Raw genomic sequence first — 18,452 nt, 5'->3', positions numbered from 1 at the left:
TCCCTCTTGAAATACCATTCTTAAATCACTGGCCATTGTGATATGAAACCTTTCATTATAATACATCTCATATTCATAAATAAAGAGAATATGCTCAGTATCATCAGGTACCTCTGACAAAAAGCTCCTGGAAGGAGATGAAATATGCTTCTTGTGCCAGTGACTTTCTCTGAGCAAGTGCAACAAGTAAAAGTTAATGTCTTCTTTCTAAATCTGAAGGTAGATTTCTGGGGACAGAGGTACTACAGATTCCTGGGGCTCTGCACTATAGTAGCAGTATGTAAGGGAAAGCACTGTGCTGGGAGAGCACTGAGCCCAGCAATGACTTTGATCAGCTTCATTGTGATCTAAGCATATAGCTGAGACATCATTAGTGGAGAAAAAAAAATACTTCCATTTCAAGAGGGTCTAAATTGTTTCTGTATTGTTGGTTATGTATGCACCATTCCTTTCTGATACACAATCTGTGTTAAGCTGTGGTAGATACTCTTAGGTCATTTGTTAGATATTCGTGGTGAAACAGGTCACATCATTGCTGCACCAGGTAGCACAGGAACATCCTTACAGATCAGGATTTTCAGGTACTCCCAATCCAAACTGAAGTTGAAGAATTCCTGCATTACTGTGACTACATCACTGTGCCCTCATTATGCTTAATTATAGGACTGTCATCTTATATGAGGGGAGAGTTCGGTTTAAAAAGAGGATGTTTTCATTTTTGTCTTCTTGTACATGACAGGTGCATGTGGAGGGACTGTAACAACTGAAGAAACACCTTCATTCCTCTTCTCACCGGGCTGGCCCATGAATTACAGAAATCTTGCTGACTGTGTGTGGCTTATCAGAGCTCCAGGATCCACCGTGGAATTCAATATCCTGGCACTAGACATAGAATCTCACAGCTCATGCAACTATGACAAACTCATCATCAAAGATGGTGAGTAGCCAACATTGCCCTACCTTGACAGCATGCAGTACAGACCCAAGGTCCCAATAGCTGCTTAAGCAATCTAGGTGGCAATGGGAACATGCTCTCAATCAGTACTCTTCCTTGATTCTGAGACATTCTGGTAGTTAATACAAAATTAGCAAAGTGTAGAAAAATATTTGGTGGTCTATAAAAATATTTCTTAGTCCGTAAGGGATTAAAGGTCTTAAAAAGCATCTTCCTAAAAGAAGATGTGAGACACAGCAACAAGCAGGCAAATGTGAACTGGTTTAGTTTTAACACTCATGTATTCTTCTGGTCTCAGGAGACACGAGTCTTTCCCCAGTGCTGGCTACTGTCTGTGGACGAGAACCTCCTGGGCCAATAAGATCAACTGGAGAGGCAATGTTCATCCACTTCATGTCAGATGCAAGTGTCACTGGAGCTGGGTTTAATGCCTCTTATCAAAAAAGTAAGATATGCTTCTCTTATCCCCAGATAAATGCCTACCTTGCTGCTAACAATGGGGTAAGAAAAGACAAGACCTTGGCATTGTTAACAGTTGTCTAAAGTCTATCTAATTAATCACACACACCAATAATTTGCATCTCATGAATATTTATTAATAAACATCTGACTCTGCAAAGGTAAAGTTTGCTATTTGCACAGCAGTATAATGCAACAAAGCATGATTCAACCAGACCAGTCACCTTTCAGAAGGAAGAAAAGTGTGTGCCTAAGCTTATAACAGCTCAGCTAAGAGTGAAAGAATGCCTGACTAAGAGAGGGAAATAAATGACTCAAAGCATAGACACAAAATATAAAGAGACAGATGCAGAAAGCTGTATAAGTTCTATCAGGACTGTCAGCAATTTCCAGTGACAGTCTTCCCACATGCACCCAGGAATGATAACAGATTCCTGAGTGGGCTGAGCCACCAAGGAAGGTGTTAGGACAACAGTGAGTCAGCGAAGTTTATCTAACTGGCAGCTGGAGTAGGTGGCAGTGGTTTGGTCCATGGCTAGAAGCAATGTCCTCAGACAGTGTAATGATATGCTCATGCCATGGGAGGTCCTTGACATGGCTGCCTGCTTACTCATCTGCTAAGTCTGAGAACTGAGTCTCACTGTCAGCAGTTTTGGTGTGTGTCATCTTGCAATCTACTGGCTTGTATTTTGGGACATCATTCATCATGTGCCTTTCTCTATACCCCTCAACTCTTCATACAGTTGTTTCAACATTTTTTTTTGCCTGTCACATCTTTTAGTAGACAGGGGTTTTCTCTAAGTGGTTAGGTGAATGGTTGACACTAATATTTTTCTCTTTACTTCGACTCGTTTTTCTCAGGTTGTGGAGGCTATTTGCACATGAGCAGGGGTGTGATAGCATCCCCCAACTACCCTCAAGACTATGCTCCTAATCTGAATTGTTCCTGGCATGTAGTGGTAACCGCTGGATTTATCATTGCTGTTCATTTTGAACAGCCTTTCCAGGTTAAGAGTGAGGATACTTCCTGCAGCCTTGGAGATTACATAGAGGTGAGGTTATTGACTCGATCACCCAATCCTCAAAGCTATAAAAGCTACTGAATCTTACAGATTTCAGTGTTAGTAAGGCAGCCCAGGGTGTCACAGCATGCAAACACCAAAGGCAAATACCACAGATATTATTTCTCTTTTTCTCTCTCTCTCTGTGTCTTATTTATTGCTGTGCATTAACTAATCAATAGGTTATTAATTTCCCCTGTGCCTGGAAGAACTAAGATGGAGTGTGCTCATTCCAGGGCTGTTTTGTTTTGAAGTGACGTTAGCAATTTCTCTTCTAGCTGAAGAATGGGTTAGATAATGCTGCTCCACCTTTGGTGTCTGCAAGAGGGAATGGACGGTATTGTGGAAGCAGCCCCATCTCAACCATGTACACCACAGACAATCAGCTGTTTGTCCACTTCATTTCTGACAGCAGGAATGAGGGTCAAGGATTCAAACTGATATATGAAGCTAAGAGTCTAGGTAAGTCTAGGTAATAAGCCTAAATTCTGCAACTCATATATGTGTAACTTGGAGTTTGTCCTCTTAATGGAAGTTCTTGTTAAAAGTCCCAACCCTGGTAAAATCATATATCTGCAAAAATGTCCTGTAGTGCATAACTTCTGATCTGACACTCAAATTTCTCCTTTTTAAAGAGTGTCAGGTCACAGAACCTGGAGATATTAAAGTTTAAAAAAAAAATGGAAACATTTTAGCAGGGAAATAACACCTGTAGTTAGGAAGAGACGTTAAAATTCATGCAGGAAAAGAAAAAAAACCCTGGAAATAAGAACATTATTTTGAACATATAGTATACGCAGTGCAACTGCTAAATTATGTTAGGAATTATTCAGGCTAGTATGTCTAGAAAGGTGACAACACTTCTCACAAGTTTTATTCTCAGCTGAGAAAATAACGTTACTTGCCAGACCTAACTTCTTTGAAAGAATGAAAAAAATGGAGACTCAGGTCCCAGAAATAAATCAGGACCTTGGCATTTGCAGGTTTTCCACTGTATTCATGGCACATGCCACTGAGGACACGTGTTTAGATATACTGTTAAACAGTGTATCTAAACACAACTGAGGTGACCCCTCTATCTACTCAAATTTTTAAGTGCTTGATTTTTGCTTATTTTCCCTGCTACCCCAAAGAATCTTTCTTCTGGTGGATTCACAGGGAGAATCGATAAAGCTCTACAATAGCATTTCTACTACTTCAATTTATGGAACTTGACTAAAGCCCTGTGTTAAACCAGTATTGCTACAACATAAAGTGTTGTTTTGATGGAAAAGTTACGGTCAAAATAAAGATATTTTTGTGGGATAAAGGACCTGAACAAAGCCTCATGTTTGCTCTGACTGGAATTCCTCACACATGCATTATTTTCTCAAGCAGACATTTCAGTTTTTGGAAAATAGAAGTGGGGAACGATTAACAGAAATATTGATGGGTCTGACTTGTGGGCTTCCTAGCTCTTGGGAATTGGGATAGAAACAAGGCAAGAAATATGTTTTCTGCTTGTTTTAGAAGCAAACCAAGGAACAACTAATAGCAGTTTAATTCAGGGGCCTGAACATGTGGAAATGAGTAGGGATAGGTAAACAGGAGCACAGAAACATAGGATTCTACTGCATTAAAATGTTTTCTCATGGTAAGCAATAAAATGTATTTGTTTTTTATGAAACTGTATGACATCAAAAGGAAACTGTTGGAATATAGTGATAACTCATATTTTTGGTGGCTCACCCGTTTCCTTTACATGTTGTTTTTTTATTGCTGATCTTCTCTTTACCAGCTTGTGGAGGGAACATTTATATCAATGATTTCAACCCCAGTGGATATACATCTTCCCCCAACTATCCGAGCAATTACCCCCCGCATGCTGACTGTGTCTGGACCATAACTGCTCCCAATGGACATGCAGTAGAGCTGCAATTTGAAGATCAGTTTTACATTGAACCTTCACCAAAGTATACATCTGCATTATTTTACCTGTGTTTCTTCAGAGAATTAATTCTGAATCTTCTTTCCCTGTTACTTTCTCTAATTCCTCCCAGAGAACACTTCTAGATTTCCAATCCAACGTGGTTAGGAAATTTTTGAGAGATCACTGGAGCTATCAGGCCACTGGTTTACATTCCTAGAACTTTGCAGTGTATAACAGAAATTAATATAACTGACAAAGTGGAAACATCCATGGTAGAAAGGTGCTTTCTGTAAAATCAGTGCCCTCTAGTTCTTTTATATTCAGTATTTAGTTTTGCAGTCATTTGGACTCTCAGGTGCATTTAAAGCCCGTGGATTGCCACCATGACACTTTGTCTCCCTCCTCCATTGCCTGGCTGCTGGTCTGCTATGGGTCTACACATTTTGCACACCCTGCCTGAAGCATAAAACAAGGCTAGTTTCCAGCTGATGTAACTTCATTGATTAGGGCTGGACCACTATAAGGCAAAGGTGAGCATCATCTGTGAGACCACCTCCAGAAAAAATGGTGAAAGATAGAGAATTCCAAAGGTATCCTTTCTGGTTTCCCAGGACACTGCACCATTATGAAAGCAAAGTTGTTAATTAAGACATTTTGGGTCTTTCTATGCGCAGCGAAGTAACCCCCATATTTGAATTTTTATTCCCTTAATCTGTGGTGTTGTTCCTTATTTCAACACTCATCAGTGAGACTTAATAGGGAATATCAGCTGAATCTGAATGCTGCAAATAAAAAATATTAAAGATGGTCACAACTACTTTGCCAGTACTGTTCATATCTCTTCCCAGAACTTGCTTCTGTCAGATCTGGTCTGATCATAGGCTGAGTTTTAGATAAATCATTCTCAATGCTTCTAGCACTTCTTTTTGATTCAATTATTACATAGTACAATGGATTACGAAATTGTTGATTCTGTCCTGGTCACACTGCATGGAAACTGATCTAATTCACTACAGCTTCGTGGCTTTGTGCACATACTGAAATGATTTTGAAGCATTACTGCCATACATTGAACAGAAAATTCTCTCCTCTTCTAGCTGCACTTCCAGCTACCTAGAGCTCCGCAGTGGTGCTGACACCACCGCCCCTGTCATTGCCAAGCTGTGCGGAGGTTTGATGCCAGGCTTGCAGAGATCCTCAGGAGCCGTCATGTACCTGAGGTTCAGGTCTGACAGCAGCACCACACACGTGGGATTCAATGCTAAATACTCCATTGGTAATGCTTGCATTTATCAATTTCTTGATTTTAAAGAAGATTTTGGTCTCAACTGTTAGAGATTTGTAATAGGGTTTAAATCAGATCTGTGGGCTGACAAATGTCAGCATGTTCTGCACTTAGCAAGCAGTGAAAATTAGGGAAATATGAATAGGAAAGTACTCAGAGACGTGCAGCAGTGAAAACAATGACTGGATAACCTCAAAGGCAATTATCAGAGGAGGAGTAGAAAAAAAGTCAATAAGGATAAAGTCGTGTAACATGGTTTGATTTTCTGTGCGCAAACCTAATGTCACTTTCATGAGCAGGATTCTGAGGGAGAATGCAAAGATCAGCTGAAAACTGGCAGGAGAAGAACAAATTAGGAGCTTTTCTATGTAAATGTAAATCAAACTATAATGACAATGCTGCTAGGCAAACAGAGGTAGCAGAATAATGGACTGAAAAAGGAATTGAGAAGCATTATTTGTCAGTTGGAAAGAGAAATACTTTAAAATTATTTGCTCTCAAACTGCAAAAACAGGATTGGAAAGCACTAGCAAAGTTTTAAAATTAAAGAAAAAATAGTCTTTGGTCAGACTGAGAAATATGCTACTTTTTTGGTTTTGATAATGTTAATAATCTTCAAAGAATAACAGCTATTATGTTAGTATCACTCATATAGGAAAGTCTAGGATTGTTAATATATTGTTTTAAAATATATTAACAGTGGAATATATTGTTTTTACACAGAATTTTGCTGATTGCATTAGATCTCAAGCACTTAAGCCAAAATAATGTGCTATTTCTGAATATGAAAACTGAAGGAATCCATATATATACTTGTTAGTATATGAAGCCACAACTTACATTTAACCCTATTGGATTTACAGAATCTTAGCTGGATGCCAGTCATCCTGACACAAAGCACTGATCACTCAGAGGAGGAGACAGTAAGAACACAACTGTTATTGCCATGGCAAGATTGTAACAGACAGACACAGAATTCACTGTAAAAAAAATTCCAGTAAATTCCTCCTGGAAATATTGTTTCATAGAATCATAGAATATCCTGGGTTGGAAGGGATCCACAAGGATCATCGAAGTCCAACTCCTGGTCCTGCACAGGACCACCTAAAGACTCACACCATGTGTCTGCAAGCACATGTTGGCTGTAAGCCTTATTAATACAAACTTACGTTTGCAGGTACCACAGAGAAATGAGTGTTCAGAGAGAGAAAATTAAAAATGAAACTTTTGAAGCTGTTTTACAAATTGGGCAATGATCAGTTACCAAGGCATCACAAGGAGTGGAATGTGAACAGGAAGGGACAACAGGAGAGTCTAGACCATAGCTGTAGGCCCATACCAGGAGTCAACTTCTGCCAGTCATAAAAAATTTAGATCCATGCTTAGCAAGCTGCATTGCTTTATAATTTATCTGATGCATCTTTGCAAGATTTTCTGCTAAATATGGACACAGGTGAAGATTAGATTGAAAACTGTGAATTTGTTCAAGTTATAAAAGATACGACAGAGAGGAAGGGTTGCTTGCAATGGCAGGGGACATGTGTGTGTGAAAGAAAAACAGCAACAAAAAACAAACTAGGACTGGTTGAATTAGCTGAAGAACATGGAATATTTTTAACTGGAAAGCAATTCCTGTTTTATTGCCACAGTTTGGGAACAGGTCAGTTGTGCCTTAGCTTTAGCTCTTGTTTAGGAGAATAATCATCTTTCTGAGGTCCTTCAGTCAGCCAAACAATATTCTTTCTTTTGCAGCTCCCTGTGGTGGGACAGTGATAGGACAAACTGGCATCATCGAAAGCACGGGGTATCCTGACGTTCATTATCAAGACAACCTGCTGTGTGAATGGTTTCTGCAGGGGCCCAGGGGCCACTATCTTACCATCAGATTAGAAGGCCTAGATATTCAAAACTCCTCTGAGTGCACAAATGACTTTGTGGAGATCCGAGAATACAACGCTTCTGGTCAGAGAATTATTTTGGTGTTTGTCTTTCCCTCCCCAGTCCTACTATGAAACCTCACCAGAGGTTCCTAAAAGCATTTCCCTTTGAGTACAAAGTAAGCCTTTTCAATATACAGTATTTGCTTTTGTCTGCCTTGCTTGCTGATGCAAAGTGAGGCAAACAACCCCCTTCTATTTGCCAGCAATAACTTGATTTTACTGGTTAACTCCTGCCTGTCCAGTTAAACTAGAAAATGATCCTTCAATATAAATATAAATATAAATATGAAATATTGATATAAAACTGTCTTTCTGTATGTGATTTTTGCAGGAAATTTGTTGGGCAGGTACTGTGGTAATACTCTCCCTGATGCTGTGGACACATCTGACAGTTTTGCTTATGTTAAGTTTGTCACTGATGGATCAGTCAATGCCCGAGGATTCAGACTGCGCTTTGATTCCAGTACTGAAGGTTGGATTTGTAGCATTGCGAGATACTTTGAGGAAGCAACATATACCACAGACTGTATTGCACTAACAGAGCATATATTGTAGATCACTTTTTCTTGGAGGGGTGTGTTATTTGCTCTTAAATATAAACTCAGGGGTAAATATGAATAGAGTTCTCTGGCAACTACTTAGCTGAGATGAAACTTTGTGAAGCAAGCAGTCTCCTGCTATAATGGGTGTTGCCATCAGTGGTAGGTCTTGCACAATGAAGCATACTCTTCCACTCCTTTTCTCTTCAGCAAGTAGTCTAGAGTTGTCCTAACATACCCTCCCCACATCCCTCTTGAAGAGCAAGAAGGTAGAGAAATGCTGTAATTTTCCTTTATGTTATTCTGTCCCTCTAAGGTGAGTGGTATTCTTAAATCTCCCTAAAATCAATAGTTTTTAACCCATGGGTTTTAAGCAGAATCACAGAACTGCAGAAACACTGAGGTGGGAAGGGGCCTCTGGAGATGAGGTAGTCCAACCCCCTGCTCAAGCAGGGTCAGGTAGAGGAAGTTGCCCAGGACTGTGGCCAGTCAGGTTATTATATTGTTACCTTCCTGTCACTCTAAGACCCTGCTTGTTCTGTGTAGCTCTGCCCAGTCATCTGAAGGGCAGAAATGTCTCAGTCTTGCCACAGTGAGAGGCTTGTATCACTTCACATCAAAGCCTATGTGTCACTCATAGGCTTCTGAAGCCTGGGATGAGCCCTTCAGAGAAGACAATATTAATAAATGGACTAAAAAGAGCTGCTTTGGTCAGTTAATATTCAACTGCATTTATGGCTGAGTGGTAAAGACTGACAGGAATGTAGCTGTTTAGGTAAATATGTGGACAGGGTAGGCCAATCAAATTAACCTCTCAGGATCTCTTTTTCTTGCATTATTGGGGTTTTTTTGCTATAATTCTATAAGCAATGCTTTACTGTAAGAAGTGTCCTAATACTTGGGTATTTCAGAATGTGGTGGGGATCTCACTGCCCCTGTTGGAACATTTACTTCACCCAACTATCCCAACCTATACCCACATAACCGAGTGTGTGAATGGAGGATCACAGTGGAAGAAGGACGACGTGTGACACTAACCTTTAATGATATGAAAACTGAAGACCACTGGAGCTGCTCATCAGATTATGTGGCTGTGAGTATTGGGTGTAAAGGCAGAAATTGCTCTTCCTAATCCCTTTATGGAGTACTAGTGGATGTAATAAAGCTGAAATGTCACTTCTAGGTCTATATATGGTTTAAAGACAAATAATTTAATCTAGGGAAAACAGATAAATAGGAGAACGTTACCTCTGTAGACCATATAAACTCATCTGCTTGTGTTAGAGTGTGGAATTTTTGAAATTGTGGCCAAGGCAGAGTGGAAGACTTGGAAAAAATAATTGGAATTATCTCTTTATTGATTATGGAAAAAGGTTCTGGGTTTTTGAAAGCTTTCAAGGTCTCTTTTCTGTGGACACAAAGTCCATCAGTCAGTTCCAGGTCTCTTTTGACTTTGGAGGTTGCTACTGCTGTTGTTACTTACTGCTGTCAATTGAAAAAGAAAAAAAAAAGAGAGAGAGAGAAAAAGCCAAGGATTGCAATAAATGACTACTACTGGGTGGGACCTTGTATATTCTGAAAGAAAGATAGGGAGATCTCAAAAAACTCTACCTCTTTATCACCCTCGATCTTCAAAGGGATAAACATTGGTTATTTTATCATGTTTATTTTAGATTTCTGGTTATTTAGTGAAAAAAAAATTATCAAACCTGGCATCTAGACCTTAACCTGATCAGATGTACAAATGCCTGAAAAATGTGATTCCTCTATAAAATTGCAGAAATGAGAGATAGATTTAGTTTCCCATTTGTTCAGATTAGCAGTGCAAACACAGGAATTAACTGTAGGATGATCAGAAGCCAGCCCATGCACAAGCATGGGGAGGGGTGAAGTAGCTATCCCTTGGGATTTGTAGATGATGCTTGCCTTGTTTTCCTTCACAGATGCTTTAGGCAAAGCATTGGGAGCTGGCTTTTTATAAATTAATGATCTCTTAAAGGAAGATTTTTCCTGCTAGCTTTTATGCATTCAACACTCTAACAAATTCCAATTCTCAGTGGGAAACATCATTTCAGCCTTGCTTGCACTGCTGAGGCAGTCGTAGAAAGAAGGAAATTAACTCCTAGCCTAAGGACTGTATGAAAGAAACTGAGAAAAATACCTCTGGATCATCAAAAAGTGAAATGTTTGAATTAATCAAAAACACCCACCAGCACTCAATATGTTGAAGATTTTGATAAAGCTGATGTTGGCTTTAACAAGAATACAAAGGCAATGATTTGAAATGAAATAAACATGATCAGTATCTTATTAAGTGATTGAATATATAAATATTGAGCTAAACTGCAGTATTCTTCCCAATAAAACTATTTCAATTTCTGTTTTTAAAAAGGAAAGAGACAGAGAGAATATGTTTGTGTTTCATCAAAATGAGCAAGTTATTTTTAATGTTTTGCTTCAGGGCCTCCTCCACTCAAGGCAATGCAAGTTTGTGCCAAGGTTTGGAGTAGTTTGAGAACTAACCCGCTGTGAGGGACATCAATGAACCTCATATTAAAGATGTGAAACACTGTTAAATGATACAGGAGATGCTCATCAGACTACTGTATATTGATCTCATAAGAGTTTACTCTGACCCCACAGGTTTACAATGGCCTTAGACAGAATTCTCCCCGGCTGGTCAAGCTGTGTGGAGAGGTAAATCCAGGCACTGAGGTGAAATCCACTGGAAACACAATGAAAGTCATTTTGGTGACAGACATGTCCCGTGCAACCAGAGGTTTCAGTGTCTCATATACATCTAGTGAAGATGCAGGTAGTGTATGTTTTTGAATTAAGTGGTTGATCTTTGGTGAGCCATGCCATAGGTAAAGTACTGGCACATATAACAAAAAATTACCTAAACAGATAACAAATTTCTGATACCTTTTTTCTCTTACATCCCTGAATGGGAATAGATATGGATCACAGTCCCTGCTCTCCCTACTGTTCTATTGTTTTGTACTTGGTCTTGAGTAAGAGATGGTATGAAGTGGCCTTATTCCATGAAAATTTCGAAAAAGCATAGTGCCATAGACAAATTGAATAATTCAAGTGCTTCCTTATTACTCAGGGGTGTAATTAATTTATTGTAGCTTGTGAAATAGTGCAGCTAACCTACTTTTGCAAGCTCAGCCTCCAGAGAGGAGGCAGCTGCCAGAGCCTTACTACTATATCCTTGAGTCTTTTGAACTTGATTTTCCAACTCCCACCCCAAGCATCCTACTGTAGCGTGAGTGTATTGCTCTTGAGGGTGTGTTTCAGAAAAATTTTCTCTTGAGTCTCAAATTCGTTAATGAGCAGGGCTGAGCAATACTGAACTGAAGCTGTAGTGAGATTTTATTGAAATGTTAAATAATGCTTGTTGTATTGATAGTACTGTTGAAATATTTTATTTGATACTGTACATAATTGTTCTTTGCTTTACACGTGTTTTTAAAGACTTGACAATAAATTCCAGGACAATAGGCAAGAATTCTCTTGTACATAGCAGTAAATTATGAAAAATAAGAAGATGGAAAAGGTTTTGATCTAATCAGGACATGTGCTTTCTGACATGAGCATATCTGAATAAACAGGGGCAAGATTTCACTTCATACAGGAATTATTACTATTTTTTAATAAACTGTATTTTGTTTCTGCAGTTTGTGGTGGAATCCTGGTGGGACATGTAGGTGGGAATTTCTCCTCTCCTGGTTATGATGGCATCAAAAATTACACAAATAACCTGAACTGTGAATGGATAATTGAAAACCCCTCCCACTATAATTCATCCATTTATGTGTCTTTCGAGGATTTCCACTTGGAACATCACCAGAACTGCCAGTATGACTACCTAGAGTTACGACTAGGTTTGTATGTTCAGCAGGAGAATGGATAAAGCCTGTCAAGATTCTGGTCGTGCAACTCCATTTGTGCCAGTTCTTGTTCACATATATTTGCAGAGAGTGGCTATTGTAGAATCTGTACATTTGAGAGTGTTCACATTATGCCTTCCATGTTGCATCCATGACTAGGAGTGGGATTTCACTACCAGAGCAATTAATGCATGCATTTGGTCACCTTTTCTTTCAGGGCAGAAAATAGAAAACTGGATAGGTATGTTAGGAGGATAAATTATTTTGGTGTTTGCAATACCAACCTAACTCTCTCATTACAAGGGAAAACATGAACTTCATCTTCCTTGAAAGATGGAAGTTAGAATGATCAAAATAATTTATTTGGTTCACTGCCCATTCTCTCCCTGGTCCTGCAATGTCTCCAGGGACAGCAGGAATGGAGTAAAGAATGCTTTAATTATTCATATTCTCTGGGCTGCATACCCCATTTTTGTAGTCTATAAGATGATTCTCCAGAAAGGAATCCATATTTCCTGTGTGACTGCATCACAAAATACAGACTGAAGCATTTAAAAGGAAAATAAAAATCACAGGATTAATGCACCAATAATATCTCTGCATATTTGTGCATCTTTTGCTATCTGCAAGAACAGCAACTGGAAATGTCATATGAAAGTCACTCAGCTAATGCCAAGTGTAGTATGAAAGCTGCAGCTGTCTCCTTCACTGAGGGCTGTATCTGTGAGTCCCAGAGAGAGCAGGTTCTAATTTACCAGGAAATCAATTCTGAAAGATGTGAAAAGGTTGAGAGTGGGAATCCTTTACATCCTTATTTGCATTCACTTGAGCAAGAGCTTTTGATTGTGTAGCATTGGTTTGTCCTCTGTAGAGCCAGAACATGCATAGCTGCATAGCCTAGCAGTTCTCTCCCATGTATGCACTGGAACTGGGGAATAATAGAAAGAAAACTCAGATAGAGAAATAATAAAATATATCTGCTTTGTTACACATCCATTCCCGCTACTCACTTCATCATGGACCTCAGGCCTCCAGGCAATACAGTCAGAGGAGAGGGGAGAAAGTGTAGTCTTGTTTTGCTCTACACAGTTTTGTCATCTAAATAGTAATGTTCACTTCAGCCATACTAATGGAACTTTAGTTTCACAACTAGTCTTGTGTCAAAAGCAGAATGCCCTAACTCATATGTGTATGCTGACAAGCAACATTTAATGAGCACTGAGATGCAAATAGTGCAGAATATCACTAGACTCAGGCAGGTATCGTTTAAGACTCTTGACACAGCAGATGTGTAGTTGGGGAAAGGTCCAATTCAACAGTAAGTCACCCAAGAGACCCCAGATGAAGCCAAGATGTGCAAAATTCTTTTGTGATACCCATACAGTACATGTCATGGTACTCAAAGAAAAAAAAGGAAAAAAGTGGAATTAACTGTATGTATTCACTGATAAATGTTTAAGCTAAATAGATAAAATAAATATTTTAAATTTCTTAGGATAAGGGTTTATATTGAGTTATTAAATTATCAGGTGTGTGCATGTAGTCTGTACACGGTAATACAGCTGAGCATACTGCTACAGTGAAATAAACTCTTGGTGGAAACTCTTGGTTTTGTCTTTCAGACCATTCCCTTCAGTTTGAATGATATCTTACAGCACAGTATTTCTGTTTTCGTTTTCTGTTTATCAACAGTCTAGTTCTCTAGCCAGCTGGCCATTCATGAAAGCAATGATAGGTGTCACTTTTCACACCGTAGAGACTGAGTAACCTGCGCCACATCTGTCACACAATCACCTCATAAGAAGTGCACAAAACATATACTTTACATACTCAAAGTATGTAAAGCACTCATTTATCATGAGTGCCTTCTGCTTGTACAGCTCAATATCAATATCAATGCATGTTAACAAGGCAGTTTGTAGCCATTCTCTTTGTATTTTAAATTAATAGAATTTTATTATATGTCACTTTTTATCCTTGTGCTTCAAGACATTTCAAATGGTGGCTGCATCACCATATATGACAGAAACATGAAGTCACTAAACCGTGTGACTTAGAATAACTGTGAAAGGGCTTTGAAGAACACCCAAAATTTCTCCCTCTTGCTCCACTGCAAGAACAGTCTGTCATTACATGTGGAGCTACAAGTTGCTTTTTGAATAGAGACTTTTAAGACCAGCAGCCTACTATTGTTAGAGAAGTGAACTTGGGAATGGCATTGCCTGGATGTCATGGGGAATGCTATTACACTTCTTTTCTTTCTCCTGATAATTTATCAGTAATAAACAGAAACTGATACTTTTGCCAATGTGATGGATAAGAGCTTACACCAACATGAGCAAACTTGCAGTGTCACAGAAGTATAGTGGACTGTGTTGTGCTTCCTTTTAGGTTTCAAGGATTTGAGCAAATGCTGGCATTTTTTGCCATACAGAGAACAATATGTTGATCTCCCTAGGAAAGAGATGCCTACTGTTAATACAGCAGTGACAGCTTGTTCTTGGATGATGCACATCCCTATATGGTAGAAAACTCAAAATCCCTGTTGACTTTAATGAGGATGTCATAAAAACAAAGATTCAATAGGTTTCCATGTGTTACAGTCCTTGGGTCATCTCTTCCCAGTGTTCTGCCCCCCAAAAGTCTGTAGTTTTGAGGCAGAACAATGAGGGTTCTGATGAGACATACAAAATGAAAGTGTTCAGGGTGGTAGGAAGGGGAGAGAAGGAGCCCAGGGTATTAAAAGGATCATAAATATAGCTTTGGAGAGAGCTTCCTTGTTGCCAAGATTTAGATCCCAGCAATGAACTTCAGCACTCTCCTTATGTCCATAACAAAAAATCAGTTACTAAGTGTGATTATGTACTTTTCTCTGTTTTCTAGTTAAAGCACAAGGAAATGTATGTTTGCCCTATTCCTTTATGCTATTGTAGCTCTTCTAGGACTCAAAAATTGTTATGTTTTTTTTTTCTTTCTTTACTTAGGGGATGCTGATGGAGAGCTAATAGCCAGACTTTGTGGTCAGGCTGCACCATCTGTACCACTAGTCATAGCTGCCCCACGGGTCTGGGTACACTTTTTAAGTGATGAAAACACAGAAGATAAAGGATTCTTGGCCCATTACACATATGAAGGTAAATGACTTGCTAGACTGCTGCCTTTGCCAACTGAGGCACTTCTGGGGAATGTTGCCATTCATTTGGTGATACTGAGAATATACGTGATGGGATCAGCTCTTAAAGAGGCCCTCAAAGTTACACAGTCCCTGCCACTATTTATATCCTTCTAAAGCAAGCACATGCTAGCAGCTGAATTTTCAGATTTATTTTCTGCCTCACTGTTCCCATTCCCCAAACTGCATTTGAGGTTTTGCAATGTTATGCAACACTCATAAAAGCTGGTTGCTCTTGGGAATAGGGATGTAACAGGTAGCACCAGCCAAGTCTGACTTACTTCAAATAGGTCTCCAGAGTGCTAGCAGAGCTGAAATGCATTCTGCTGCTTGAACCTTAGCACTAATTTTGAAATCCACTTAAAGCCATATCAGTGCAAATTACACCACTTTGCCATTTACGTGCCAACACAACTAGTCTTCCTGTCACAGCTGAATTTAGCCTTGGGGCTTCTCTAGACACATCAACAACTTTTTTACTTGATTGTGTTGGTCCAAGAATGGCACTGATTTTCTTAAGTGAGATAAGTAAATGGAAGATAAGGTGGAAGAAGCAGCTCTAAGTGTCAGTTGGCTAAGGTTTTGCAGAGCTATATTAAGTGTCAGAAAAAATGCAAAGTTTCAAGGTCATTGCATCTGTTTACTCACTATTCAATGATAAACCTTTTTAAACATGGATTTTCCCAAAGAAATTGTTCATCCTTACCTGTATCAGTCTAACTGAAATACGTTTTAGTACTATTATAAGCTGAATAATCTTCCATTTGTTTGATTATAGTTTTCCGTTCCTAAAATGTATTGAATTTTTTTTTTCTTCAGCCTGTGGTGGTATACAGTCAGGTGAAAGGGGAGTTATCTCAAGCCCTAACTACCCAGAGCCTTACAGCAGTCTGACTCACTGCTCCTGGTTGTTGGAAGCCCCTGAAGGTGAAACTGTCACTGTGAGTAACGTAATGTCATGATTATGTGCACAGCTGACAGTGTGAGAAGAATCTTCTGAGTCTTGAGGAACAGGTTTGAGACAAATTGGAAAATCAGAAATGTGGAGAAATGAAATATGTCCCCATCAACCTTAACTGAGAGGGGGAATGAAGATAACCAAACTAGACTGTGCTTTTTGAAAATCAGAAGGATCCTGGTATAACTTGACCTCAAAACATAGCACTGACTTCTCCTTTAAACAGTGACTTGGTTAAAAAAACTAGTTAGAAAACCTAAAATAACTCATTTTATTAGATATGCATGGATATTCTCAATATCATGAGAATGAATATGAGGCTGGAGGTATTTCTTCTCCTCAGAGAAGTTACAAGCCACTAGAAAGTTACTTTTGTGCCTTAATGGTCTGGAAGATACTATGATTTCTGATACAAATAACATCTATGAGATGCTGCTCTTATTTCCCAATAACTATTAACAGGTGCCCGAGGTACTACTTTCGTGAGTCAAACTCCTGAGAGACCAATTTAAGCACCTTTATAACCAAGCAGTGTGAAACTTAACTCACTGAATTATTTGACTGATTCTTTCAAGAACAGATCCAACCATTGATATTTATGGTCCAGGTCAGAAAAGTATCTGAAAAGCACTTTCGTTAAAACACATTGCAGATTTTCATATGTAATGTCTGTCATTAATTTCCCTATCATGTTTTCCTTGTTTACAACTAAAAAGGTATTTCGTAGAAATGCAAACCAGTAGTCCTAATTATTCTGCTGCGTGATATTCTGACCACTGCCTAGGTACTTACTTCAGGGAATACAGGATTATTTTAAGAGAACACAAAGTGTCTATTTAATCCACAAGCTTGTTTAAAGCAGAACTAATCTTAAGCAGATGGAAGCAGATTTCTGTTTTGAAAGGACTGAGTGGCGGCCCCCTCAATGAAGGCAGACTAAATTTTTCAATATAAGATGCCAGTTTCAGTTGCTGGTCTGAATTTAAACCATTAGAGCTAAATTTGTATTTAGTCTTTGACTGAGGCAGAGTTCTTTTGGAAATGAATACACACAAAATGTACAGAGGAAATATTATGTGTTCACTAAACTTTTCTACAAAGATCCTGCTCCTGAAACTGGTAAAAAAAAAGACTGATTGTAACAGGGCCAGGCAGTAATTAGTGCACATCAATATTTCAGCATCGACAAATGCAGGAGTCTACTGCATCAGCAATCTAAATCTTTGAACTGGAAATCCCACCTGTGTGCATATCACTGCAAGGACAAATGGAATCAGTGTGGGAGGAAGACAGGGTCAGAAGCTGCCTGCCCCACCTAGTCTGTTTATGTGCTGCTTCCAGGCCCACAGGAATGAACCGTGGAACTGTTTCTGTTTTAATGGAAACTAACATTATTTTTAGCAACTGTTAGTACATTGATTCAGAATAATAGGAAGAAAAAAAAGTCCAGAACCTTCTGCTTACATAACTACTTGTATTTCATGACCAGAAGCCTTGAGTTCAACACCCACGCATATTCAAGACTGTTTTGAAGCACATACTTAGCTTCAAAGTATGGTTAAGTCCCAGTAATGCCAGGTTTGAACATATGCATTCCTTTTCCATTTCTATCTTCAAGCTAAGTAGCTGCTGTTACTTATAGTGGTAAGATTCCAAGCAATACTTACAGGAAAGCATCATGAAGCATGGGTTGGATTTCTAAGCATACCCAGAAATCATTGTACCAGGATGGCTACAGGATCTGGCTGGAATTGCTCTAAACCCTCCCTGGAGTGACTGGTTTTAGCACCTGAATGTCACTTTTGTGTGTTGCAGCTTACTTTTACAGCCTTCCACATTGAAAATCATTCACTTTGTAAGTGGGATTCTGTTACTATCCTGAATGGTGGATCTCCAGGGTCTCCTGTCATAGGGAAGTATTGTGGAAACACATCCCCTGGGACAATTCAGTCTGGTTCCAGCAAACTACTTGTCATCTTTAACTCTGATCACTCAATTCAAGGAGGTGGCTTCTATGCAACATGGACATCAGAATCTTTAGGTAAGTTTGCATTAACTAACAAAGGAAATATGTGGCAACATCTTCAGCATCCCTGAAAGAAGGCAACATTAAAAAAATCAAGTATTAAACCATTGCTGTCTGATCTCACAGAAGGAAATAAAACTTAGACTGATTTTGTACTTTTTAAGTCTCATACTGGCAGCTTCTTGATGGATGTCCATTAGCCTCCCGGCAGTGGTATCTATTGTCAGTGACTATGAGACATTTCATTTTATG

At 39.0% G+C, this 18,452-nt stretch overlaps 1 protein-coding gene across 2 annotated transcripts in view; it reads left to right on the top strand.

The window, feature by feature from the left end:
- The window catches only part of CUBN (cubilin), a 143,529-nt gene that overhangs the window by 91,812 nt on the left and 33,265 nt on the right, over nt 1–18,452 (top strand). For both annotated transcript variants that reach the window (XM_051802211.1, XM_051802210.1), the window contains exons 40-53: nt 740–937; nt 1,254–1,400; nt 2,276–2,466; nt 2,754–2,937; nt 4,253–4,427; nt 5,482–5,660; nt 7,422–7,631; nt 7,941–8,081; nt 9,060–9,241; nt 10,792–10,963; nt 11,832–12,038; nt 15,029–15,178; nt 16,036–16,157; nt 17,990–18,215. In XM_051802211.1, the coding sequence (XP_051658171.1) occupies nt 740–937; nt 1,254–1,400; nt 2,276–2,466; nt 2,754–2,937; nt 4,253–4,427; nt 5,482–5,660; nt 7,422–7,631; nt 7,941–8,081; nt 9,060–9,241; nt 10,792–10,963; nt 11,832–12,038; nt 15,029–15,178; nt 16,036–16,157; nt 17,990–18,215 (2,484 nt within the window). The remainder of the gene's footprint in view (nt 1–739; nt 938–1,253; nt 1,401–2,275; nt 2,467–2,753; nt 2,938–4,252; nt 4,428–5,481; nt 5,661–7,421; nt 7,632–7,940; nt 8,082–9,059; nt 9,242–10,791; nt 10,964–11,831; nt 12,039–15,028; nt 15,179–16,035; nt 16,158–17,989; nt 18,216–18,452) is intronic.

Source organism: Manacus candei, unplaced genomic scaffold (genome assembly GCF_025592945.1).
Source record: "Manacus candei isolate 608988 ecotype Guabito, Panama unplaced genomic scaffold, ASM2559294v1 h1tg000056l, whole genome shotgun sequence".
Classification (NCBI taxonomy): domain Eukaryota; kingdom Metazoa; phylum Chordata; class Aves; order Passeriformes; family Pipridae; genus Manacus; species Manacus candei.
This window is presented reverse-complemented; position numbering and strand designations above follow the sequence as displayed.